The following is a 16,096-nucleotide window of genomic DNA, read 5'->3' as shown; positions in this document are numbered from 1 at the left end:
TGTGTGTGTGTGTACGTAAATGTTGAACGATGAAATGAGTGCTCAACACCGCATTGGTGGGTAGAATCTCTTTATTTGTGAATTAAGGCTACCATTGGTTTCATGCTAAGAAAAATAGGAAAATATCTTAATTTTTTTCAAGCCAATCAAATGGAGGACACACACTGCTTCTCTTTCTCCTTCACTCTATCTTTTGTTTCACTACTATAAGACTTCACTCAGTAGCTACACTCTACCTCTACTTAAACACATCCACTACACTTTAATCCCTGTTTCTCACCTTCCTTACAGTACAACATTTTATATTTATTTCTTAAGTGGTGACCACATAATCTAAATGGTCAGCATTATAAACAGAACCACTCCAACAGGTTTGACTCTATTTCAGATTTACTGTATGTATATTTTAGGTAAACTGACAGCAGAGGTAAAGGGCCCACACAACTCTAAGGTACCTATTCAAATAGACACAAGCAGTGATGGTAAAAACACCCTGGTCTTCACCCCAAAGGCTGAAGGTAAGACTTACACATTCTTACATATTTAATTCCTGGTTTCTTTAGAAAGTCTGACTGACCAAGTTGATACAAGTACTGATGACTAGGGGTACTTGTCGATGGAAGTATTAATGAAGGGAGGTTCTGGTCAATAGAGGTATCGGTCATTCAGCATTGGTAGTTTGTATTCTGTGTGGTCAAGTTAATAATGGAGTGTTGGATAATCAGCCAAGGTATTGGTGGTTTATATAATTTGGCCAAATAGAGAGTAGATGCTTGAGATTGCAATCATAGAACTATATGTGTGTGTATATATATATATATATATATATATATATATGTATATATATAATAATATTAGGGACGAAATCCAAAATTACAGGTAAAAACTCAATTAAAATCAATTTATAAAAAATTAAAATTAAATTGAGCTTTATAGATAAAATATATATAAAATATATAGTTTTAGGGAAAATAACCAAGTTAAGATAAGTTCTTGAAACTTGGTTATTTTCCCTAAAACTATATATATATATATAAATATATATATATATATATATGCAAGTTACTTGGTGACTGTGCTGGTGCCATGTAAAAAGCATCCAGTCCACTTTGTAAAGTGGTTGGCATGTGGAAGTATTAATGAAGGGAAGTACTGGTCAATAGAGGTATCAGTCATTCAGCATTGGTAGTTTGTATTCTGTGTAAAAGCACTGGTGATGGTGCCATGTAGAAAGCACCCAGTACAATTTGTAAAGCAGTTGGTGTTAGGAAGACTATCCAGCTGTAGAAACCCTGCCAAAACAGACAATAGAACTTCATGCAGTTCCTGTCAAAACCATCCAACCCATGCCAGCTCTGAAAAGAGATGTTAAATGATGATGACCTAAGCATTAGATCATGGAATCCTGTGTGAATCACAGTCATAGACAGAGAAACATTGAGAGTGGAAGCCTTATGTGTAACCTGACATGAAGTGGAAGGAAGAATTTTTATAAATTAATATAATTCACATATTTTTGTTGTTGCTGTTGTTTATCATAATGAACTGTATTTGTTTTTTTTTTTGTCTTTCTTTCCAATCAACAGGTGATCATCATATCAACGTTTATTGGTCTGACCATCCATTGGTTGGTGCACCATTCCTTGGTTATGCTGTACCAAAACAGGTTGCCCAAGTACCTGACGCATCGAAGATTGTGCTTGCTGGTAAAGGCCTCAAAGAAGCAGTAGTCCGGGAAGAAGCAGAATTTCGTATTGATGGCTCCAAAGCAGGCCCAGGTACCAATATTATTATTATTAGTAACTCGTACACTACCACAAACATTTCTGTATGCACACATATATATATATACACACACACACATACACGCATACATATATTCACGTATAATACTTCATTTTTTCCAATTTTTCTTTAGGTAAACCCGTGGTTAACCTTACAGGAGTACGCACAGACATTGATGTTGACGTTATACCCCTGGGAAACAATTGCTACCGTTGCAAATACATGCCCATAATTCCTGGCGCTTACCTTTTGAATATCACTTGGAATGACAGGCAGCTGAAGGGTTCTCCCTATAAGGTCACTATCATAGCAGCACCACAACCTCAAAAAGTAATGGTCACAGGAGAAGGTCTTAAAGGAGGAATAATGGGAAAAGACCTACAGTTGAACATCGACACACGAAAAGCTGGACTGGGTACGTAATTCAGAAAGTCTGTGTGTACACAGACACATTCAGTCATTAATGTTTGAGTTTTGTTTGTATATCTCTTTGTCTCTTGTCTTCTGGCGATAGGAAAAGACAATTGTCATGCTGACGATACTTGCTCAAGCAGAAACACATGTCCACCACTGTCCTCTTATCTCTAGCCAATAAACCTGTCCTCTTTCTTAAATGACATGTCCATTTCAGAAAATTCTTGATTCTTGAGATTATCTCCCCTTCTCAAGTGGAGCTGGTCACAATTGCCATCTTGTAATTATGTTACATCGTCCAGAGGCAGAGGTTTTGTTAATAAACCACACATATACATATTGGCTTGGTAGAGCAAACAGGGTAAACAGAACTCAAATAAATAAATATATTCTATTAAGTTTATTAATATTTAGCAGAAATAACAGAGTGACAGAAGGTTCAAGAGTTTCATGCGGTGCCAACACATGAAACTCTCAGCCGATGAGTCACTCTGTTACTTCTGCTAAATATTAATAAAAATACACATATTCTTTCATTCTTTTACTTGTTTCAGTCATTTGACTGCAGCCATGCTGGAGCACCACCTTTAGTCGAACAAATCAAGCCCAAGACTTATTCTTTGGAAGCCTAGTACTCATTCTATCGGTCTCTTTTGCCGAACCGCTAAGTTACGAGGACGTAAACACACCAGCATCGGTTGTCAAGCGATGTTGGGGGGGGACAAACATGCACACACACACACATATATATACACGACGGGCTTCTTTCAGTTTCCGCCTATCAAATCCACTCACAAGGCTTTGGTCAGCCTGAGGATATAGTAGAAGACACTTGTCCAAGGTACCATGCAGTGGGACTGAACCCGGAACCATGTGGTTGGTAAGCAAGCTACTTACCACACAGCCACTCCTGTGCCTATACTCATATTTTGAGACCTATTTTTCCTGTTTGCATCAACATACCTGTATATTCTATTAATATTGACAGAAGCTATAAAATGATTCAAGGGCCAAAAATTTCTTGCAAGGCCCTTTACATACACACACACACACTAATCAAGACTAAGGATCAATGACTTATTTTTCTACCAGCCTACATATATATTATTGTGGTGTTATGGGCTGTGATGAGCTGTGTGTTGTGGTGGAGAGGGGGGAGGCAAACAGAGGTGAAGCCAGACCAGAAGGGCCAGACCGGAAGGGTCAGATCGGAAGTCGGCGACACGCGGTCGAAGGCTAGCACGTGGAGTCCGTCAGAAAACAGCGACGTTACGAGAAAAACGTGTTCTGATCAGGAGCAATCGTGTACTCCGCTGCGGTCGGCAAGGTAAGGTCCAACGTTTCATTCTGTCCTTTTGCTTCTTGTTGTCTTCTTCCTCCATCTCACCACAAGCTATTTCGGCCCATAAGAAAAAAAAAAAAAATTATGAGTGTAGTCCGGATTTCTAGTGATATAATTAAACCGTTTTGCGGCGACACGGACGTGGTCGCATGGCTAAAGAAGATGAAGCTGGTTGCGAAGCTCCAAGGGATATGCGACTTGGCAAGTTTTCTACCGCTCTACTTGGATGGTCCGGCGTTGGCGCTATTTTTAGAGTTGGAAGAGAGGGACCAAGTTAGCGCGGAGAAAATAGAAATCCGCCTGATGGAGGCCTTCGCAGAAGGAATGTTTGAGGCATACGCTTGCCTGGGGAGAGCGAAGTGGACCGGCGAACAGGTTGACGTGTTTGCCAACGAACTTAGGAGGTTGGCTAGACTGGCGGGGTACGAGGGAGAATCGCTGGATCAAACGGTAAAGTTGGCGTTTGTGACTGGGTTTCCTGACCACCTGTCGGTCGAATTGCTGAAACTGCTGGAAACATGCCCCCATATCTCTCTACAACCACTACCCCAATTCCATCACTAGCAATGCTGATGTAAGCAAAACAAAACCAAATTGTCGCACAAAAGCCAACAACAGCTCAATGGCCCACAAATACATGAAATTAGAAAATTTTTATTAAAAAAATTCTAAGGTCTCAAGATAAAAACTTCCCATGGCCCAACAAATGTGGGCAGTAGCTCATCTGTTGGCCTACACATTACCTCTAAAGTTAAAACTATGTAAAATAAATAACATTCACTTTACAGTACACACATATGATGGAATGATGACCATATTAATCTTTCATATACAGGCGAATTGACGGCTGACTGCGTTGGCCCAAACGTTGTAGCATATTGCGAGCTTGTTGACAACCATGATGGAATCTACAAGCTAACAGTACGACCACAGGAAGCAGGTAGACATGTTTTACGGATCAGGTATGGAGGTGATCATATATTAGGTAAGCAGATATTCTATGCATTCTTGTATCATCATTATCATCACAACAGTAACCAAGAGATGTGTTTAGAGCCCAGTCAATGTTTCTCTTCTCCTTCTCAAACTGGTGTTTATATCTTTCTATATGGCTGAGTGCTTTCTCTCTCTCTCTCAAGTGTAACTGCCCGAAATGGTTGTGACGTCTGGTGCTTGACTGAGGAAAGAAAGCCACGATTGACCTGTCTTTTTGTGCCTGTCCTTCTGATTGTTGTTTCTCTTGTCTGCCTTTGTATTGTCTATCATCCAAATGTTTTTGTTCTATATATGTATATATATATATAAGTATATATTTATATATATATATATATATACATGTAAAATGTATATATATATAAGTATATATTTATATATATATATATATATACATGTAAAATGTATATATATATAAGTATATATATATATATATATATATATATATATATATATATATATATATATATATATGTATATATATATAAGTATATATTTATATATATATTGTAAAATGTATATTTATATATATACATGTAAAATGTATATACATATATATGTACATATATATGTAAAATGTATATATACATACATGTAAAGTATATATACACGTATATATATATATATATACACACATATAAATCTATATATACACGTATATATATATATACACACATATAAATCTATATATACATGTATATATATATATATGCACGTATATATATACATGTGTATATAAATATATATTTACATACATGTATATATATATACATACATGTGTATATATATATACATGTATATAGATATGCATGTATATAGATATGCATGTATACAGATATATATTTACATGTATATATATATTTATATATACATGTATACATATATATATTTACATGTATATATATATTTATATATACATGTACGCGTCTATTTGCAAGTACACACACACACACACACTCTGAAATAAATAGACAAACAAACAAGCGTCTTTTTATTTATTTCAGGTAGTCCATATGTTTTGAAAATTGGTTCTCTTCCTGATGCTAGCAAAGTTCGTGTCAGTGGGCCTGGCGTTGAACATGGTATCTTAGCAACATATCAAAGCAAGTTCTTGGTGGAGACACGTGGGGCCGGAGCTGGACAGTTAAGTGTACGCATCAAAGGACCAAAAGGTAAGACTTGTTTGGCATTTGAGAATCGAGTTTTCAAAATGGGAACCAAACAGATTCTTCGTGTCAGTAAACTGACAGAACTACAATTAGACTATTTCGAGTTACAACCTTTTCCATTGAGTTCCAAACCTTTTCAAGATCTTCTTTGACTGTCATCCTTCGGGGTCAATAAAATAAGTAATGAGCTTAATACCTATTTTCAAGTACACCGACTCATATTTTTCAGTATACCATCACACTATTATTGACTCATGCACTAACTCATATATTTTCTCCTACAAAACCACTTTAAAATATCTTTCGATGATGAAACACTAAATCTTTTTTTGTTTTTTTCCAAAAAATATACAGTAATTCCCCACCATATCGCAGTTAATTATTTAAGCTTTCATTGATTCCTCCATGGTGTTGTTTTGCAATTATAATAAAAATACATACAAATTATAAAAATAATAATTTTAAAAATCTGCAGTACAGTACCATTTCTTTCTGCTTTGTGGATTTTCACCTATCGTTGGAGTTGGATTTGAATGTAACACCTGTGATAGTCAAGAGATTATTGTACTCATAAAATAAGCAAACATCTTATGCAAATGTGCCTCTTGTATACTAGCACGTAGACTGTATAACATCAGTTTCACATTGTTACCTGTAACAAGATTTCATAATTTAAATAACCGAATCAAGTTCTTGTTTTCTCTTATCTGCCACTTCAGGTGCTTTCCAAGTAGAGATGTATCGAGACAACCAGAAAGACCGCAATATCATATGTTGTTACAACCCTTATGAGACAGGCCTTTATATTATCCAAATTAAATGGTCTGGAGTAGATGTACCAGGCAGTCCATTCCAGGTTCATATTGTAGACACCCAACAGGAATATGAGACAACCATGCAAAGTACAGCAGCCTATCAACAGAATGGTTACGGATTCCCATAGTCACCTTCACCGAGGGATTAATATTTAACAACTTTCAACTATATTATGTATATGAATATATATATATTTATCGCATAAGAATATCAATACTCAATACTAATACAATTTATAAATAGTAAAAAAAAATCAACTAACAAAAAATTTAATATAATTCCCCCCCTCCCGTATTTTATCTACGAAACTAATTATTATAATTTTGGCATAAAACCAGTAGTTCTGGGGATAAGGGTGTCAGTTAATTAACCTCCAGTACGTGACAGGTATTTATTCTATTGACCCTGAAATAATGGAAGGCAAAGTCAAAATTGCTGGAATGAGCCAGAACAAACAGCACAAAGCCTTTTTTCTTTTTTACTCTGTGCTGCAGTATTTCTTGCAACTAATACTCTGAGTTCAAATTCCAACAAAGTCAACTTCATTTGTCATCCTTTCAGGGTCGATAAAATATAGATCAATCAAGTAGTAGGGTGATGTAATCAACTGGCCCTCCACCCACCGTCTCCTCAAAATTGCTGGCCTTGTGCCAAAATATGACAACAATTTTTATTATAAATAAAAGAAATCATTATCGTTAGGGTGGAAGAGGGTAGAATGAGTAGAAAACTGATGAGTTTTCCCACAGGCCCCAGGATATTGAAAGGTCTGTCACCTTAACATGTTCACGCACCATCAGTACTACTTTTGCAGACCACCAGGGGTCCACGGACCACAGGTTGGGAACCACTGGTCTAGATAATTTGGTGGTTTGCTGAAATTCATTTGTCTGAGGTAGAAGCAAGGATGATCAATAATAATAATAAACAAATGTGTACTGGGGTTTTATACATCAGTTATATAAACCTAAACCCAGAAAATCTGTAGCCAGGTACCTATGCAAGAAATTATTATTAGGCAATGAGCATACCAGGCAAAATGCATAGTGATATTTCATCTGTTGCTATATTCTGAGTTCAAATTCCACTGAGGTCGACTTTGCCTTTCATCCTTTCGGTCTCGAATTAAGTAGCAGTCAAGTATGGAGGCCAATGTGATCGATTGTCCCCCTCCAAAAAATCCAGGCCTTGTGCCTATATTAGAGAGGATTATTATTATTACCATCAATGTTATTTGTTAATGAAGTTAGTTGAGGCAACGGAGTGCCAAACTTGTTGAATGCAGTGCAGTACTTAGCTCGTATCAACTGCCATGTTCAAATCTCATTAACTTTTCATTCTACAAGGGTCAATAAAACAAAGAAAAATTAATGATCTATTGATTCAATGCAATCAAAAATCACTCCATTCCCCCCACCACTGTCCTACTGTCCACTTTTAAATTCTCCATCCCATGTTCAAATCCCACTGATGTTATCTTTTAGCTTTCAATTACCAGTCAAGTACTGTGGGGGATAGGGTCAACTTAACCCTACCTCTTCTTCAGTAATTTGTGACCTTATTCTATTTACGAAAGTACATGATCTGTATATTTTACCATTTTTTTTTTTTTTTTTAATACATTTGAATATAAGACTGCTGCCCTCCACAACTTCACATAAATGTGGCATGGAGAGAAATCCCCATAGATAACCAATTATAAGAGTGCCAGACTAAAAACTTACATGGGATTTAGTTTAACATTCCATGTTCAACATCCCTGGGATGTTGGCTCACCAAATGACTGGGATTTCTTTTTTTTAATGCAGGGAGTATACTGGAAAATACAGTGTGTGTGTGTGTGTGTGTGTATATATATAAAAATATACATTACCCTCCGAGTCTGCCCTGGTCAAACAGATTCCACCCATGGCCATCTCATCTTCTTGTCTGTTTTTTTATAGTAAGGTGTAATATGAGAAAGATTGGGCTGTTATTTCTAGAAAACAGTGGCTCCCTCATTGGGTTGGCTCATCATTATTGAGGGAATCTTGAACAGCAAGGTGCAATACGAGGGAGATTTGGCTGCTACTTCTAGAACATGCAGGCTCTCTCATTGGGTTGGCGTACCATTTATTGGGGAGGGAGAGTATTATAAAAGCTACAAATCATTTTGGCTAAATCCCAGCATTCCTTTAGTTTCTGGCTCTCTAATCCCACTAATAATAATCAATTAAACATACCCTTCAACAATAATTATAATTTTGATAAATTTATAAATTAAAACTTATGATGTATTTTATATGAAATACATATTGTTGAAATAAAAAACAAAAACACAATTAAAATGTAATATTTGTTATTTTTTTTTTGTCTTGCAAGTACTCGGTGACCCTGTCAGTGCAGGCCACACTGTAAAGTAGTTGGTGTTTGGAAGGGCATCCAGCTGTAAAAACCTTTCCAAAACTGACCTCGTCTGTGTGTATGCCACATAAAAAGCACTAAGTCCACTCTGCTGAGTGGCTGATGTTAGGCAGGGCATCCTACTGAAACAGACGCAGAAGTCTGGTGCTTCTGCCTGCTCGGCTCTTGTGAAACTGTCCCATTCATGTGCATGGAAAATGAATGTTAAATGATGATGATGTGAGGAGCTTCTTTCATTTCCCTGTCTGGGCGATAGAAGACACCTACCTAATGAGTCAAGCTGTGAAACTGAACTTGAAGTCATGTGGTTGGAAAGCAAATTTCTAAAGCACACAGCCATGTAAAATAAATTCTTCCTGAAGAGGATTTTGATATATCATTTAAAAATGTGTTTCACTGTGTAAGAAAATGATTTAAAAAAAAAAAAGTTTGTATCTCTGTGTGGTGAGAACACTGAATATTAAAACCTCAATTTTTCAAAGAATCATTAGTATTAAATTTTAAAGCATCAACACAATTTACACAAATGGGTAATTGATAAGCTGTAACGTAATTAATGATCTTGTAACAAGAAATACGATATTTTCCGAAACATTGGAAACTTTCTACAGATGTCTTAAATATGTAAACAACACACAAATACTAATTAACTAACAGAAATACTGGAATAGAAAAGAAAATTTGTTTATTAAATGAGAAAAAAAAAAATAGAGTTAGTCAAACATTTCATTGCAACTGTATTATAATTACATAGAAAAACTTGGTTAAAAAAAGAAAATTGTAAAATTACTTACATCTGCAAGCTATTATTAAAACTAAATTTGTTTTTTTTTTTTTTTTTTGAAAAATAGCTTTCCAAGCGTTTTCTAATTTCCTAGTTTTTCATTACAGATTCTGTTTATTATTATTAAAGCAGCGAGCTGACACAATCGTTAGCGCTCTGGATGAAATGCTAAGTAGTATTTCACCCGTCGCTACATTCCAAGTTGAAATTCCGCCCCCGAGGCCAACTTTGCCTTTCATCGGTCGATGAAACAAGTACCAGTTATACATTGGAGTTGATGTGTTTGACTTAATCCCCTTCTCCAAAAATTCCAAACCATTATTATTAGTAGTAGTACAACTATCACCGGTGCATCATTAGATACTTATGTTTCCCTACTATCATAGTTCTAACAATAACATCTGTTAGTTCTCTCAGAACTATTCTTTAAATGATGTCAAAGTCTTGTAAGGTATTAACAGAGTAGAAGGAAGAGTTGTTTGCTGGATTTTTTTGTCATGTCACTCGATAAGGCATGGCTATGTGGTTAACAAGCTCACTTTGGAACCACATCTTAACAAATTTAGTCCCACTGCGTGGCACCTTGGGCGGGCAAGTGTCCACTAAAGCCCCAGACCACTCAATGCCTTGGGAAATAAATTCAGTAGATGGAAACTGTATAGAAGCCTAGTGTGTGTGTGTGTTTGCTCCCCACCAATGCTTGACAACTGGTGTTAGTTTATTTATGTCCCTAAAACTTAGTGATTCAACAAAAGAGACCAACAGTAAATACTGGAGTTAATTTTTCAACTACCTGGTGTGGCTGCAGTCAAATCACAAACAAATAAGAGATGATGATAATGGTGTCTAACTTACACAATAAGTCAAACAATATGACCCCCACCATCAAATTACTTTCCCTTTGAGATTTTTTTCTGTTTTTGCCCTTAACAACAACAATTTACCCTTGTACCTATAACTTAACACAGTAACACTAAGTTGTTTTTTTGTTGCTTGCAATATTGTGAAAATTGTCTCAGCAGTCCTATAAAGAATTTGCAGGAATATAACACACATTGCTGATATGTTTTGAGAATGTCTAAGACCAAATCAAGGCAGACCCCCAAAAAACTGCATGAAATTGGAAAATGTTGATTAGAGGATCTGACCGTTATTGAAAAGTCCACAAACAGTCTTATAAAGGTATATTTGCATGCTTCTTCCAAGGATTGCTGACTTTCTTGTTGGACAACATTTCCAAATCTTGACAGATTCGGCGACGAGTGGTGTTTGGTTCTATGATGTCATCAACGAAACCTGAAAACAGAAAGAAAGAAAAAAATATGACTGTTCCTTTATGCTACAATATTGAAGATTTCATTAAAAAAACTGATATAATACTATACAAACAAAACATTTAATAAAATTATATGTAAGCTTTGTTATACACTACAAAATGCCATTTTCATTACCATTTCATTCTGAAGAAGATGTTGGGAAGGTCTTGAAATGTTACTGGGCTGATTTAGAAATGTTATTGTTCCAAACTAAAAGAACTAAAATGGAAAAAAAAAAAAGATCCAAATTGAATAGTCAAGTCTTTAATGTATTTGAAAGAAAAGATGTTACACACACATAGAACGAGATAGAGGTATACCTCCCTCTTTGGTTTAACATCCACTGCTCTATGCTTGCATGGGTTGGATGGAATTTTGAAGTGGATTTTCTACAGCCAGATGTCCTTCCTGTCGTCAACCTTCATTTGTTTCCAGGCAAGGTAATATTTCCCCATGGCCAGACAACACATGATATCAAGGTAAGGAGACAGTAACACACATACACGCACACAAATAGAGAGGGAGAGATGGAGAGATTTCAAAGTAAAGAAGTTTACCTCTAGAAGCTGCTGGGAAAGGATTAGCAAACTTATCCACATATTCTGCTTCGTTAGCTTGATTATCTTCACCACGGAATATAATCTTGACGGCACCCTTCAAGAGAAAAAAGTCACATAAACATAAGAATATCAAACCCCAGTTACATTCAATACCTAAAATCAATAATTCTGAGCACGTATTGGAGATATGGACCTTTAAATGATTTTTTTTTTTTTGTGTGTGGGTGTGAGTGCATGGCGGGGGTCATGGTGTTGCACTTACAATTGCTACATCATAAGCTTGATTCCAGGACCAAACAGCACCTTACCTTTGCTCCCATCACGGCAACTTCAGCTGTTGGCCAAGCATAGTTCATATCTCCTCGCAAATGTTTAGAGCTCATCACATCATAAGCTCCTCCATAGGCCTGAATGGAAAGCAGCAAAAAGAAACTTCAATGTTAAGCAAAAGAGGGGACAGAAAGTGTGTGTGCATGTGGGAAAGAGAGAATTGTTATCATCATCATCATCACCAGGAGGAAGACTGAGCTGAACCTGTGACATGTATGATGGATGACTATTTGATAGAAAAATGCCAACTGATACGAGAGGAAGAGACGGACCAGGAAAGATATGGGAACAAGTGGTGAAAGATGATTTCAGAAGGTTAAAACTCATGAAGGAGATGACGAAAGAGCACAAGAAATGGTGAGAATGTGCTGGGGAAGACTAGTATTAATAAACATGGAAAAATTGATAACAATGATGATGTTGATGATGATGGTGAGCAACAAAACAAGAATTTCAAAACTTTCTGTTTTAAACACCTTATTACGAAACAACTTAGTTTATATTTTCCCAGTAATCCCTCGAGAAGCCTAAAAGCAAACTGAAATGTTAAATAATAAATACAGGATGGTAACAGAATCTTAATGAGAATAATAAAATTCTAATAAAATCAACAACTGCTAAAAGTAAAATTACAGATAACCTATATTATATATTCCATTCTTGTAGATATTTTTGGCAAGTAATTTGAACTGGAATAATGTGTTGAAATAGCTACTGTTAGTAGTCTTATATTCAATTTATTAACAGTGTGATCCAAATAATTATTTATTCTAACATGTAACAATGATTATTGCTAGAATAGTGAAAGATGAAATGGTAATAATGGCTTTGCAAATCTCTGAATTGAATGTCCCTGTGCAGAACTGGGCCCAGTACTATATTTTGTATGCTCAGTGCTTATTCTATTGATCTCTTTTTGCCGAACCACTAAGTTACGGGAACATAAACAAGTCAACACCAGTTGACACCAGTCTTTGTGGTGGAGGACAAACATAAAGACACAAACACACACAATGGATTTCCATCCACCAAATCCCCTTTACAATGCTTTGGTCAGCCTGGAGCAATAGTGGAAGACACATGCCTAAAGTGCCATGAGGTGGGACTGAACCTGGAACAACAAGATTGGGAAGCAAGCTTCTTATTTCTTTATTGCCCACAAGGGGCTAAACATAGAGGAGACAAACAAAGGGATATAGTCAATCACATCGAACCCCAGTGTGTAACTGGTACTTAATTTATCGACCCCGAAAGGATGAAAGGCAAAGTCAACCTTGGTGGTATTTGAACTCAGAACGTAAAGACAGATGAAATATTGCTAAGCATTTCGCCTGTCGTGCTAACATTTCTGCCAGCTTCTTACCATACAGCCACACTTGCACCTAAGCCTGACATCCAACATCCCAAAATCAGTTTTCCACATTTCTGCTCAAGTCTTCCTTGTCTGTAGTTTCCTTCCACCTGGATCTCCAGGCACTTCGTTATTCATCAGTATTGCATTACATATCCATACCAATTGTTGTACGGGGAAATCTGTACACCCCCGTGATTGGTTAAGTGAACTATACTAGTTAGTATAAATGAGCATGTGCAAAACAGTGTGGGAAGAGTGCCATATGCGGCGCAGTCATAGTGTACAGGCCGAAGGGATTATTGAAGAGGGATATCATGGAGTGCTAGTTGAAGATACACTAATTTTGTTTTAAATGTTAAGAACACAAAAAGGAAAAAAAAAATACATATAGTCTTTGCTGGTTACCTTTCGGGTGATCACAGTTACTTTAGGAACGGTTGCTTCAGCAAAAGCATAAAGAAGCTTTGCTCCATGACGAATTATTCCACCATATTCTTGACTTGTGCCTGAAATTAAAAGGATTTGTGACTTTTTATAAAAGTAACAGTATTTAGGTACATCTACCTGATGACGATAAATATATATATATAGGTCCAGGGGTGGTAGTGTGGTAAGAAGCTTGCTTTCCAACCACACGGTTCCGGGTTCAGTCCCACTGCTGAGTGGCACCTTGGGCAAGTGTCTTTCCCTTGGATAACATCGATGGCATGGAGAGGGGAGGCTGGTATGCATGGGCGACTGCTGGCCTTCCACAAACAACCTTGCTCAGACTTGTGCCTCGAAGGGTAACTTTCTAGGTGACAATCCCATGGTCATTCATGACCGAAGGGGGTCCTTGGATATGGATATATATATATATATATATATATATATATATATAGCTCATAGGACAGCAAAAGTAAGAATTACATCCTTTGTAGCAAAGTAAATTGCTTTACTGATAGAAACAAGTGTATGACTCAACCAAGTCTGATAAATGCTCAATAAATGCTCAACTGCTTTGAATAGCTTTGATACTGATAACATGGATCAACTAGTTTCTGTAACTGAAAATATCATTGTTGAATGGTTTTAACAGGATCCAGTGAGCCACAAGGTTGCATCAAATTGTCAGCTTTGCCATGGCATGGCTGGAAGCCCTTCCTAAAACCAATCACTTTACAGTGGGTGCTGGGTGTTTTATTTGAGCCACCAGCACTAGTGGGTTTGCAAAGTATCTTGCAAGACAGGAAAAGAACAGGGAAAATGGAAAAGATTCCACCACAGAATAAGAAGGTAGTATCTGAGTGGGGAAGATGGCTTTATGCTAAGTGTTGAAAGACTAAGGCAGGAGAGAGAGGGACAAACTATCGACTTTAGCTCAAACAACCTGTCTATACACAAGCGCACACACAATTCAAATTGCTACAAGATGTTTTGTTTACCATTAATCTATATGAGATCAAGTAGTACCAGTTATATTAGACGCTTCCCCAGTAGTTTACGACCTTGTACCTACAGGAGAAATTACTATTGTGATCATTATCAATAAACATTTTTTTCTTTTTAGCATTTAAATATTTCAAACACTGCCTTTCAGTTGATTTGTAATTCCACAGAGAATGCCACTCGAGTACAGAAATATATTTCAAGTGAATCAAATGAATGCAGCCCAGTTTTATTTCACAATTGTAACCACTACGTTTTACTTATGACAATAATGTCATTGTGGAAAATAAGAAACAGAATCCCAGTGGGGCTGATCCTATAAATTTTAAACAATGTAACTCCACAGAGCAAGGCAGCTGAATTGAGATTGTTTTTTTTAAATTCTATAACTTAATAAGTATTGTGTATTAAGAGCTAATGTATGCAACATATTTTGATTTATTTATTTTTAATTACAGATTGTGGTAGATTTACACTAGAGTTATGAAATCATTATGACAAAATGTTATTGCTTGCTGATACAGGGTATGTAAAAGAAAACAGTTTACTGTACTCTGGCTAAGCTTAAAGCTACAGATGTTCTCTGTTCATTTCATAGTACCCACAGTGATCACATGCAGCCTTGAATCTGGTTTAAGATGAGCATTCACAGCAAATTTCAGTCATAGAAGCCAAGCCAAATCAGGCTAGAAGCTCATAACTAATCAGTGAACGTAACAAATCCTGTGGTGATAGCATGTTGTCAACTTAATGTGACAGTCCCATAAAAGGGAAGAATGCTACTGTTATTTAGCCCAAGGAAACATCGTTTCCTGTTGGGCTTGACACAGGTGTTTTCTAGGGCTAAATAACAGTAGCATTCTTCCCTTTTATGGGACTGTCACATTAAGTTAACAACATACTATCATTTTATCGTGCTGCTACTGCATAAATCTCTGTGAGAGATTTAGAAACATACTAAATCCAGTGGCGAATAAGAGAAAAAAGATCTCCTGGAGAGAAAGCCGGTAACTATCTGGTAATGCTCCTAGATGATCTGATCTTGACAGCTCAGCTAACATGAGGTGTGCAGAACTGAATACTCTGCTCCAGATGCAATACAACAAAATTTGGTTGATTGAGACTTGAAGCCATAGTAACAAAAATAATGGAGGCAAACAAAAATGTGTACGACACTCACCGGGAAGAAATCCAGGGACATCTACCAATGTGATTAGAGGAATGTTAAAGGCATCGCAGAAGCGAACAAAACGAGCTCCTTTCACAGATGCATTTATGTCCAAACAACCTACAGATGTGGAATAAAGAAATATAATGGGGAAAAAAAAAAAATGATTAGTTATTTCCAATACTATATTGTCATTACATACATACATACATATATAATATATATATATATATA

At 36.4% G+C, this 16,096-nt stretch overlaps 2 protein-coding genes across 2 annotated transcripts in view; one reads left to right on the top strand and one right to left on the bottom strand.

Moving 5' to 3' along the window:
- Positions 1-8,851, top strand: part of LOC106873036 (filamin-B) — a 164,815-nt gene extending 155,964 nt beyond the window's left edge. Inside the window, exons 42-47 of the mRNA XM_052974705.1 lie at positions 411-518; positions 1,587-1,778; positions 1,919-2,200; positions 4,377-4,526; positions 5,539-5,706; positions 6,423-8,851. Coding sequence (XP_052830665.1) covers positions 411-518; positions 1,587-1,778; positions 1,919-2,200; positions 4,377-4,526; positions 5,539-5,706; positions 6,423-6,646 — 1,124 coding nt within the window. The 3' untranslated portion in view covers positions 6,647-8,851. The remainder of the gene's footprint in view (positions 1-410; positions 519-1,586; positions 1,779-1,918; positions 2,201-4,376; positions 4,527-5,538; positions 5,707-6,422) is intronic.
- A 739-nt stretch (positions 8,852-9,590) lies between these two features.
- LOC106873570 (propionyl-CoA carboxylase beta chain, mitochondrial) overlaps positions 9,591-16,096 on the bottom strand; it is a 56,003-nt gene continuing 49,497 nt past the window's right edge. The window contains exons 13-17 of the mRNA XM_014920999.2: positions 15,875-15,982; positions 13,672-13,772; positions 11,891-11,989; positions 11,580-11,676; positions 9,591-11,002 (exon numbers count right to left, since the gene is read on the bottom strand). Of these exons, the coding sequence (XP_014776485.1) occupies positions 10,881-11,002; positions 11,580-11,676; positions 11,891-11,989; positions 13,672-13,772; positions 15,875-15,982 (527 nt within the window). The 3' untranslated portion in view covers positions 9,591-10,880. The remainder of the gene's footprint in view (positions 11,003-11,579; positions 11,677-11,890; positions 11,990-13,671; positions 13,773-15,874; positions 15,983-16,096) is intronic.

This window comes from Octopus bimaculoides, chromosome 19 (genome assembly GCF_001194135.2).
Source record: "Octopus bimaculoides isolate UCB-OBI-ISO-001 chromosome 19, ASM119413v2, whole genome shotgun sequence".
NCBI classification, from domain to species: domain Eukaryota; kingdom Metazoa; phylum Mollusca; class Cephalopoda; order Octopoda; family Octopodidae; genus Octopus; species Octopus bimaculoides.
The sequence above is the reverse complement of the archived record's forward strand: the minus strand, read 5'-3'. Positions and strand labels throughout refer to the sequence as shown.